This window comes from Perca flavescens, chromosome 18 (assembly GCF_004354835.1).
Source record: "Perca flavescens isolate YP-PL-M2 chromosome 18, PFLA_1.0, whole genome shotgun sequence".
Lineage (NCBI taxonomy): Eukaryota > Metazoa > Chordata > Actinopteri > Perciformes > Percidae > Perca > Perca flavescens.
Window position 1 is genome coordinate 20,169,782 of NC_041348.1, and position 12,219 is coordinate 20,182,000.

Here is a 12,219-nt window from a genome sequence, read left to right on the forward strand (position 1 = left end):
CACACTACCGTTCATGTGGGATATCAAGTGTATACAAAATAGTACAATACAGTGGTTTTATCCAGCAGTGTTGAAGAGCTTGTGGCTGAGCTCTGAGGGGAAAGAGAAGAAGAGCAGAGCCATGAAGAGCAGACCCAGCACAGCAGCCAGCAGCACTGCACAGTGCATCCTGTAGTGCCTCCAGGCCAGGATACACACCGTCCTCACCGGACTCAGGAGCCAAGACATGCTGGTACTGGGACGACTGCACAGAGAGATTCAGAGATTAAACAGCAATCATCCATTATTTTCATGTAAAGTGTAATGAAGAATATGTCACTTAAAGAAAAAATGATATCTTTGGTTGGAAGTATGGAATGAGATTCACTATCTGTACTGCAACACAGTTGTTTTTTTGTGCACTATATTTTAATAAAGTATTTTAAGTACGTTTTAATTTGCATCTGTTAAAAAGTAAAAACAAAAGTCACATAGAAAGTCACAATAAACTTTAAGAATGGAACAGAGGAAGTGAGAAAAGTATGACCTTTTATGACATACTATACTATGACGTTTTTATGACATCTACACCATGACTTTTTTGTGACATACTATACTATGACTTTTTATTACATACTATACTATGACTTTTTATGACAGTCTTATGACATACTATACTATTTATTTGTATGTAAAACGGATCTGTCCTATGTATTGTTTGAACGATATAGAAAATGAGTTCCATTTTGTTTTCTATTGTCCTTTTTATTGTGAACAGAGTGATTTTTTGTTTTGTAGGATAAAAGCAGAGATTGATTTGGTAAATATGGATAATGCTCAAGTCATGGCTGTTCACATATGAAAGATATAAATTAGCCAGTTATCTAGATAAAGCTTGGGAGAAGAGGAAAAAAGCTCTTTATCGAGATGAAGTGTAGATGATAATTTGTTGTTTGTGTGTGGTATGTGTGTACGTGTATATACATATGTATATGTGTGTATATGTATATATTTGTATTCATGTATTTCTCTGAATGATTTGTACATGCGACAGGAAGAATAAATAAAACATAACTAACTAACTAACTAACTAACTAACTAACTAACTGTATGACTTACTGTACTATGACTTTTAAGTACTTTTTATAACATACAATACTATGACTTTTTTATGACATACTATACTATGACTTATTATGACTTTTTATGACATACAATACTAGGACTTTTTTATGATATACTATACGATGACTTCTAATGACTTTTTTATGACATACTATACTATGACTTCTTATAACTTTGTTATGACATACTATACTATGAATTTTTTATAACCTTTTTATGAACTACTATAATGTGACTTTTTTATGACATTCTTATGACATACTATACTAAGACGTTTTATGACATTTTTATGACATACCATACTATTTCTTTATCATGACTTTTTGTGACATACTATACTATGAACTTTTTATGACTTTTTTATGACATACTATACTATGACTTTCTATGACATACTATACTATGACTTTTAATGACATACTATAACATGACAAGTTTCATGACATACTATACTGTCTTTTTTTACATACTATACTATGACTTCTTATGAATTTTTCATGACTTACTATACTATGACTTTTTGTGACTTTTTTACAACATACTATACAATAACTTTTTACAACATAATATACTATGACTTCTTCATGACATACTATACAATGAGTTTTGATTACTTTTTGATGACATACAATGGTATGACTTTTTTCTGACATACTATACTATGACTTTTCTGACATACTATACTTCAACTTTTTTGACATTCTATACTATGACTTTTTTACGACATTCTATACTGTGACTTTTTAAATACATTTTATGACATACTATACTTCGACATTTTATGACTTTTATGACATACTATACAATGACTTTTTTATGACATACTATACTATGACTTTTTATATACATTTTATGACATACTATGCTTCACCTTTTTCTGACTTTTTGACATACTATACAATGACTTTTTTATGACATACTATACAATGACTTTTTTACGACATTCTATACTGTGACTTTTTAAATACATTTTATGACATACTATACTTCGACATTTTATGACTTTTATGACATACTATACAATGACTTTTTTATGACATACTATACTATGACTTTTTAAATACATTTTATGACATACTATGCTTCGACTTTTTCTGACTTTTATGACATACTATACAATGACTTTTTTATGACATACTATACTATGACTTTTTTATCATATACTATGACTTTTCGTTGACATAGTATAATTGACTTTTTTATGACATACTATACAATGACTTTTTATGACATACTATACTATGACTTTTTATGACTTTTTTATGACGTACTATACTAACTTTTTATGACATTTCATGACATACTATGATATGACTTTTTCATGACATAATATACTATAACTTTTTTACGACATACTATACCGTGACTTTTTATGACATTTTATGATACATCATACTGTGACTTTTTCTTGACGCTATAATTACATACTATACAATTAGTTTTTTTCCTATACTATGACTTTTTATGACATACTATACTATGACTTTTTATGACATTTTTGTGACATATTATACTATGACTTTTCATTACATTTTCATGACATATTATACTATGACTTTATCATGACTTTTTCATGACATACTATACTAAGACTTTTTATGACATACCATACTATTTCTTTATCATGACTTTTTGTGACATACTATACTATGACCTTTTTATGACTTTTTTATGACATACTATACTATGATTTTTCTGACATACTACAACTTTTTTGACATACTATACTATGACTTTCTATGACATACTATGACTTTTAATGACATACTATAACATGACAGTTTCATGACATACTATACTGTCTTTTTTACATACTATACTATGACTTCTTATGAATTTTTCATGACTTACTATAGTATGACTTTTTGTGACTTTTTTACAACATACTATACAATAACTTTTTACGACATAATATACTATGACTTCTTCATGACATACTATACAATGAGTTTTGATTACTTTTTGATGACATACAATGGTATGACTTTTTTCTGACATACTATACTATGACTTTTCTGACATACTATACTTCAACTTTTTTGACATTCTATACTATGACTTTTTTATGACATTCTATACTGTGACTTTTAAATACATTTTATGACATACTATACTTCGACATTTTATGACTTTTATGAAAAACTATGCTTCGACTTTTTCTGACTTTTATGACATACTATACAATGACTTTTTATGACATACTATACTATGACCTTTTATGACATTTTTATGTCATACCATACTATGACTTTTCATTACATTTTCATGACATACTATACTATGACTTTTTGTGACATACTATACTATGAATTTAATGACATACTATACTATGACTTTTCATGACTTTTTTATGACATACTATGCAATGACTTTTAATGACTTTTTTATGACATACTATACTATGGCTTAATGACATTTTATGACATACTATACTGCAACTTGTTTATGACACACTATACCAGGGGTTCTTAAAGTTGTAATGACTGTGTGCCAATGGAGCCAGCATATGATCAAGGGCCGCACAGGAAAACAAAATTCTTCTCCATCTTTCTTCCACATTAAACTTCCAAGTTGTCCACTGAAATCTCTAACTTTAACTAACACACTAGCATTGATGACAGAACATGATTCCTGAGCAGAACAGCATATTATTGTGGTAATTGTCTGTGTGTTTATAACTACAAGTGACCCCTTTATTCCCGTTTAGTATTCCCGTGATGAATTGTTAATATTAAAATATTGATTATAGCCGCTTTAACAATCTCAAACATGTTGTCCATGGAATTCAGTTTATTTTAAATTGCCAAAAGAGACAAAAAATAAATATTGCACACATTTCAACAGATATATAAACACAAATTCATTGTAAAAACAGACAAATTTAGTGCAAACAATAACGCTGTAATCGGTGAAACACAGCATTACAAACAAAGACTGCAACACAAATGAGGTCAAGCACAGGCAAATTTGAAAGGGAGTAACGGACACTGCAAACAACGCCATTTGATATGGAAATAAAGCCAGAGTTTAGAGAATCAACCCCTGAACCCCTTTCACCACTCCACTCAAGTGCACTTTAATCATATTCCCATAAAATTATCTTTACATTATCTGTCATGTTAAAGATAGCAGGGTTTGTGATTTTGAGAGCTAGTCATGCCAACACACATGACCTCTGTGGTCAGTTATCACAATCATGCATGCATATTGACTTACAAGTCTACAGTTTGGTAGTAGAAAACAGTAATGACCTTGAAGTAATTGTTGCTTTAAAAGACGTTTTAACCAGACTTAGTCAAATGATATTTCCAAATAATTGTTTTTTTCTCCTATTCTCTTTTTTGAAATAATTATTTTCAAATATTGTTTGACACAAGTCTGGCTTTGTTGCATTGATTGATTTGAACATTTTAACATTGCAGTTTAAATAAATCCTGTAGAACGTTTGTTAATTGTGAATTAATTTAGAATTCATCTTGTTCTGTCTCATTGTATTTCATTAGGAAAATAGACATCTTTATTTTTGTTTCTTTAGTATTACTCTTAAAGTGTGCAAAGACTGCAAGAGCTATGATAGTTTAAAAAACAAAGGTAACGCTTTGCTTTAATCTCCCCACTTAGCATTTATAAGCAGTATAAACATTGAATAAATGTACTTTACCTATAAATATTTATTAATGTATTTGTCAACAACTATAACTCCTCATGTTGGTACCCATTGGTGGAGGCTGGGGTATAAACATATAATTAATGATAATATATTAAAACACAGGTAAATTATATAATTGTTGACAAATACTGTACGTTATTGTACATTAATAAACACTTAAAATGTCCTTATTACTGCTTACAATATATATATATATATATATATATATATATATATATATATATATATATATATAGTTATAGTGTGTTATACAATAAACCCTTTGTTAAATATGTATATAGTGCTTATGAATGCTAAAAAGGGGGGTTAGAGCAGTGTTAGCAAACATATTTTTCATTTGTTCCCTATTAACATAAATCAACAGCAGACATTGTAGCAGTAACTGGGAGATCTTATAGCATCACTTGAAATGGATATCCATGCAATCGTCTGACCACTAACCCAACATTCTGATTTAACTTAATAAATAAATCAAAGGTTGTATAAAGAGATAAAGAAACATTATGTAACATTGCTTGAAAAGAATAACAATATTAAGGGTTACACTTTGTGGCAAATGATTGCTTTTTAGTCAGTTCAAGGATGGAGTCCAGATACGGAGTATTAGATGTGTTAGGCTTGCTGCAGATTGGATAGAGGATTAGACAGTTAGTGTTTCTCTCGACTTTGGGGGAATGGAGGGGGGTAATGAAGTAATTTCAGGTGGTTTCTGCCTCTCTCTGCCGAGCGAAGGTGGAAGGTGGCGAGCTGTTTGTGACGATTAGAATGGATTTGAGAGGAGAAAATAATGAAATTGGACTTCCGAAGTGCCTTCTCCTCCCTTTCTGTGGGTGAGACTTCACATACTGGTTCTGGTTTGCACACACAAGCCAGCATCTTCCCTCTGCGTCTCACCCATTCACCCATCCATCCATCCGTCCAAATATCGGGCTGGCCACCTCCCTCCCTGTCTTCCCAGCAGCCTCTTAGGCCCCCAGCAGCTTCTTGACAAGGTAGCCCGGCATGCTGTAGAGGAAGAGGCCCAGCATGACGAGCAGCAGCAGGGCCAGCACTATCTTGATGATCAGCCACTTGTAGCGGTTGCACACCAGGTAGCGAATGGCTTTCAGCGGGCTCAGGAACCAAAGGAAGGTGGTGTCTGGGCGACTAGAGGGAGGGATGGAGGTTTTAGGAAGAGGAAAACAAAGAATTTGGTGACAAAGGCATGGCGGTTAGATGGAGGAGTGAGTTAATGAAGGGGGAGTGATGTTTGATGGAGAAAGAAGAGAGAGAAATAGGATGAAACATGGGAGGAGTAAAAGAGAGAGGAGAGAAAGTTGGCATTAGTGGTTAGATAGCCGTGCTCCATTTATACGTTACCACAGCATGCTCACGTTTACATTTCTATCAATATAATGTGTCAGAGGACCAAAAGATCACAACATAGGCACAATGAATATGTTGATACAAATGGATGGATGGATGATTGACCAACAGCTCCAACAACAGTAGTACTTTTACATGCAAATTAGAGTCCTATATTTTGTTTTTTCAGGATATGATATGGAACATAAGAAACCTAGTTATCCTCATCCTGTATGATTACTACATTATTCAGTTTTTATTGAGGTGCAGTCTTTATCACTATTAGACTTTCACTTCAATCCAATATTTATTTCAATTAATTTTAATGTTTTACAATGTTTCAACTTACAATGCACATAAATAAAGCAATTGAGATATGTGACTTACAGTTAAAGTTTAAAAAAATAATACTTGCCTCACACTTCACAATATTTCGTACAGTGTTTTGTATGATATCTGGATACCAATGAAGATCTGTTGTTTTGTGGTCTGGACAAGTCAATGTAATTAAACTCATATTTAATGAATATTGTTTTGTGTTATATTGTCAATGCACAGTATTTTTAATCCTCACACGTCCAACTCTGTAATCGTGACAGTGAACGCTTGCCATAGTTGAGAAAGATTCAGCAAAAAAAGAGACAACAGAGGAGAGACAGAAAAGGAGAGAAAACAAAGAAACTGAGTTTTGGCGGGACAGGAGAGGAGGAGCTACAGGTAGTATAGGAAATCCAGGAAGCAAAGGAGTTAAATTTAAATAGAGAAGCAGAGACAGCAAGGAAGGGGCAGTGGCTACCAGCGCGTCAGACCCCCAGCATCTTCTTGACCAGGTAGCCAGGGATTGAGTAGAGGAAGAGGCCCAGCATGAGCAGCAGCAGTATCACTCCCAGCACCTTGAGGATTAGCCAGCGATAGTTGTGCCAGATGAAGTAACGAATGGACTTCAGAGGGCCCAGAAACCACATTAGACTGGTGTCCGGACGGCTTTGCGGAAGGAGGTAGAGAGAGGGAGGGGAGAAAAGAAGGAATGCATATGGAGGCAAAAACAGGGAGAAAGGGGGAGTCACACGAACAAAGGAGGGGAGGGGAGAGACAGAGGGAGACGGTTGAAGAGATGGTAGGAGGAGAAACAATGGCGAAAGTGTAACAGTGGCCTTTTGACAGCGCAAAAAGCAGAGCTATGGTCAAACAAGAAATAATCACATCTTTATCACATATAAAGTCCTGATTGATGGTGATTTGGAACATTTGATTCGCTGCTTTTTGCACTGTGAGAATGAATTTTTTGAAGAGTAGATTTAAGGGACAGCCATGTCTGTGCCACACAACCGTTCTCAAATGTTATTAGTGAAACAAGTGTTTGTGAGAGTTAGATTCTACATATATTCTGAATAAATAACAATATCTTACTTTGGTTTTTCCAGTGGATCAGGCTCATTTCGTCCCAATCCTACAGGACATTTCTCCGCCTCCTCTGCTGTCACCAGATGAAGCTCAGCTTCTACCTTACCCTGCAATGACAACATGTGATTCATGTGATATACGAAAATTCATATAAATCCATCAGCTAGATGCCTTGAGTATACTAATACTCTAGATCTAGTTCCCTGTTCTGTATGTATAGATTAATGCAGTGGTTTCCAGTCTTCTTTGGACCCCTCCCCTGGGAGTTCCTGCCACCCAGGTTGGGTACCACTGAATTATTAAAACATACAGTGTTTTCTTGGAAAGGTTTCCATAGAAAGGTTTGCATTAACCTGCTTTGTAATGAGCGTTTTCTAAGTGTTTTATTTCATACTTTTATATTCTTGCTGGCTCTTTCTTTACTTAAATTCTTCTTCATACTGTTTTTGTTTCAGCTTTAACTCTGTTGGAGGTAGCTTTCTTACTGCTGCTAAAAGATGATGATTTCCTATGTGGTGCCAAACTGCAGTTGTAACTTTGCTCAGTATTTCATGACTGACTCACCGTGAGCTCCATCTCATCGTTCTCATCGCGCGCTACAAACGGCCACCAGCCCTTGACTCTCTTTTGTTTGAAGATAGAAATGGTGGGCAGCTCCTGCTCATTTCGGATCATGTCAAGGGAACACTGCTTGGCTGTCTTGGCACCACGAGGGAACCGGTTTAGGTCCAACTCAATAGCACCTGGGAGTGGTGTAAGTCAAAGACAATAAGGATGGTGATACTTTTTTTTCGGTGGTAAATCAGATAGAAAGTTCTGCCATCGTTCCCATCAGTGCTCACCCAGGAAGTCATCGGCAGAGAAGTGGTCGGCATCCCAGACCTGCAGCGTGAGGCGAGGCGGGATCTTATATTCAGTCTCATCCCAAGAGAACATGGACTCTTTCTTAGAGATGACGATCTTCTCCTCAGCCATGAGGTAATCGAAGGGGAAGACGAAGCGCCAGTTAAAGTTGCCCTCACCAGTCAGAGAGTGATAATGCACATCGGTGTCCTGCTTGTCCTCCTGCTGTCCTTTCAGCCATCTGTGGGAAGAACCATAGAGATCAGAGTTAGGTTGACCTTAAGGCTCATGGTTGGGATATGTGGATAGATTTAGTTTTTTTGATTTTGTCAGACATGCACTTCTAAGGTCTTACAAGTAGGAAATTGCAATTGTCTGCCAGTTACTGAAAATTAATTTGGCTAATTTAAAAAAAAAGAGCATAGGACATGTTAAATGTACCAGTCTGCCAACAAGAGAGATGATGCTAATAGGTCAAAATCAAAACACATAACGTGGCTCCCCAAAAGCAAATCAGATTAATGCATGTGTGTGTGAGATAATGTCAACAATGTTGTGGAACCATAGATAAAAAAATCTGATTTGATGTGGGAGATTCACATTATTTTCAAAGCCATGCATACACAAAGCTTGCAAAAATGCCATGAAATTTATCTGATATTTTCCTAAAAAAGTCTAATTTTTAGTGTGTGGATGCAGACAGCAGAATATCAAAGACTATGAGGTCAGTCTGTGCCAGCTGGAGCTCTTTCATTTACAGAAGAGTGAGACTGAGGAGCAGGATGGGAGCTGCACTCTCAGTTCTCAAACCGCAACACTAAAAACATCTCAGTGAATAGTCAATGTGAGGGAATGTGCTTTGATTTGATAACTGAGATGCTGGCACTGGCATAAATTAGGCTTGGGTTAAGGTGAGAGTTTTTGCTTGGCTACAAAAGACACAATGTCAATAAAACATGCCTGATCTCAACTGAATCATAACTACTGTATCACAACATTGGATCCATCTGAAACAACCCAATCCTTTTTTGCTTTACTGAATAAAGGTTCTTGATTTCTAAAATACTTTATCATGCACCAAGTATTTAGGGTTGTTTGAGGATGGCACCTTGTTTGTTAGCACACATTTACAGGTGACACCAAGTCAGTTGAGGTAAAAATAAGTTTGGTTAGGAGATGCAGGAGTGAACACTGACAATAATAACTTTAATTCATTAAATTAATAACAGGAGTAAAATATGATAAGACCTTTTTCATTTTAGAAATTTTACATCTAACAGCAAGAAAAGCACAAATAAAAAGTACAATTAAAATCATTAATAATGGCCGCATTTAGGTGTCAGTTCCAAGGAGCTGGTATTATTGTGCATTCTGGGACACTTAATGAATTAAGTGATTATTAATGTGAATAAATACACCTGTGCTATTTCTATCACAGATGTATGGTCACATTACACGTCCATCCTGTAAATATTTGCTACGTCTTCCATATACTATAATGCAATTCATAGGGAACATTAATTCAGGCATGCATTCCCTGTTCACATTATTTTTTGAAGTTCAATATGAGGCAGTTTTATTGGATGTAAAGCTAATATAACTGCACAAGTCAAAATGTCTGCCATGAAAAAGGTCAAGTATTAGGACCAGTCTGCAACATGACAAAGTTATCAAAAACATTGGAGCTCTTTCGTACCCCCATGCATGTTCTTTACTCATATACGTGCAAGAGGCTCCGAATACCTTAAAATTAAATGACCAAAATCTTTAAAGTCTTCACGTAAAGAAATTTCAAGGAAGATCTAAAATACAGGACCAAACCACAAACAAAAAATATAGCAAAAAATCCCTCCTCGTTGCCCTGCCAACCTTAAAGTTCACTCTTGACTTTGGGAATAGTAGTTTGACAAAAAAATTAAAAATAATAATAATACAAAAAATAGTAGATTAACAAAATAAAAAATAAAATAGTTTAATGTAATACAATAAAATATTAGGTTGACAAAAAGAAAATAGTAGTTTAACAAAAACATTCTGGTTTAACAAAAAGAAAAAAGAAAAGAAAATAGAATTTTAACAAAAGAAAATAGTAGCTTGACAAAAAAGAAAACGGCAGTAATGATGATGTAGATGTTCAAAATATCTATTCCTCTAAGCAACTTTATGTCTGTGTTAGCTCAGAGATTTCTGCGGTTTCCAAGGACATGAATGAACTTCAATTATCAGCATATCTGTGGATTGTTTTGGCATTTATATTGACTATATGATTATGATTGTACAAGTTGTTTATGTGGTTTGGTCCTGACAAAACTCATTTTTCATTTGGCAAAAGTTGTCAGCGTGCTATTTGGAGACTGTAAGACAAGCGAGGTTACGTGCTGGATGGAGAGTTGACAGACAGGAAGTGGGAAAGGGAAGAAAGAAATAACTCCAGGGCTTCAGGAGGGAGGAAGGGAGGTAGTTGTACGAGCCATGCGGTGGAATCGTGTGTTTACCCCCTGACATAGATGTCAGACATCTTCTCTCCTGTCATGAAAGCATCGTCCTCTAGAATTACGTCATCAGTGTTCCAAATAACAACACGAAGCTCAAAGCTAGACAGCAGCAGAGCATTGACCGGAGGAGAGAGAGAGGACGACAGACAGACAGACAGGAGACACACCACAAACACAAAAACGCACACAGAAAAAAATGGAAAAAAAAAAAAAATGGTTAACTGCAAAAAAAAAAAATCCACACACAGCTCACACCCACAGGACGAGGCTTGGTCGCCGCGTCCCGCTGTACCTACCCCCTGACAAATATGTCACTGGACTTTTCCCCAGTGAAGTAATCATCGTCCTCCAGTATTACTTCGTCTGTATTCCAAATAATCACCCTGAGCTCATATCTGGTAAGGGGGGGAGGAAGGAACACAGTTGGACTTACATTTGCCAGTAAATGGAGAGCTAACTAGTCAAACAGACTCACCATAATGTAACCTGAGGATAAAGCAACGTATTCTGTTGAAAAAACTGAAGAACTTTAGACACTTCAAATGCAATTTGTATAATGTAATATATTTCCCAATAAATCAGCATTGGATTTACAGTTTTTTTATAATCGGAAAACATCATACTCATAGTGATGTTTGTCCTATTTGCTCCAGCCTGGGCCTACCTCTTTGGTTTACGTGGTGATATATCTATTGCAGGTCCAGGAGCAGGCATGTCCATAGGAAACATATCCACCCACATCTCAATACGGCCCTTTGAACGCACAGAGAAAAATATACACTTTAACTCTCATTTCAATCTGTTTCATGAATCCAGACGAGCGTGGCTCTTTTCTACCTGTTCAATGCCGGGTTTGTCGGGGTTCAGCAGGGGCCTGGTCTCCACGTGTTCAGGGACGAGCTTCCAGCCCACCCTCGGGATCTCCTCCCAGTGGTTCAGCACCGTCAGAGCCAAATGCTCCTCAGTCTGCTTCTTCAGACCTGGGATATCGACACAAACACAAGAAGATAAAGAGGGAAAGGGAAGGCAAAATACTTGAATTAGAAACAAGCCAGACATTAATAGCCTAATCTTAATGTAAACAAATGTGACCATTTCTAAGATTATTGGCAACATCCGATGACATTGTTTATTTGATTAACACAGCCTCAGTAGAAGACCAAATGTAGTCGGAAATTCTGTGGCAAAAGCAAAAGCTTACTGTGAAGTTACACTCTTTTCTACTCTATCTTGATTATTGAGCATTAAGCTGGATCTGTTTGATTATGTAAGGGAAATTGGGTTTTTTAAGTACATGACAGGAACAGGGTGGGTGAAAAGACAACAATCTCTTTGCAACAAAAAGCATCAAAGATTACA

General features: G+C 35.5%; 1 protein-coding gene across 1 annotated transcript in view; it reads right to left on the reverse strand.

Moving 5' to 3' along the window:
* Positions 1-5,338: 5,338 nt before the first annotated feature.
* otofa (otoferlin a) overlaps positions 5,339-12,219 on the reverse strand; it is a 77,931-nt gene continuing 71,050 nt past the window's right edge. Inside the window, exons 40-46 of the mRNA XM_028605119.1 lie at positions 11,698-11,840; positions 11,525-11,613; positions 11,157-11,255; positions 8,365-8,606; positions 8,087-8,265; positions 7,529-7,629; positions 5,339-5,920 (exon numbers count right to left, since the gene is read on the reverse strand). Coding sequence (XP_028460920.1) covers positions 5,740-5,920; positions 7,529-7,629; positions 8,087-8,265; positions 8,365-8,606; positions 11,157-11,255; positions 11,525-11,613; positions 11,698-11,840 — 1,034 coding nt within the window. The 3' untranslated portion in view covers positions 5,339-5,739. The remainder of the gene's footprint in view (positions 5,921-7,528; positions 7,630-8,086; positions 8,266-8,364; positions 8,607-11,156; positions 11,256-11,524; positions 11,614-11,697; positions 11,841-12,219) is intronic.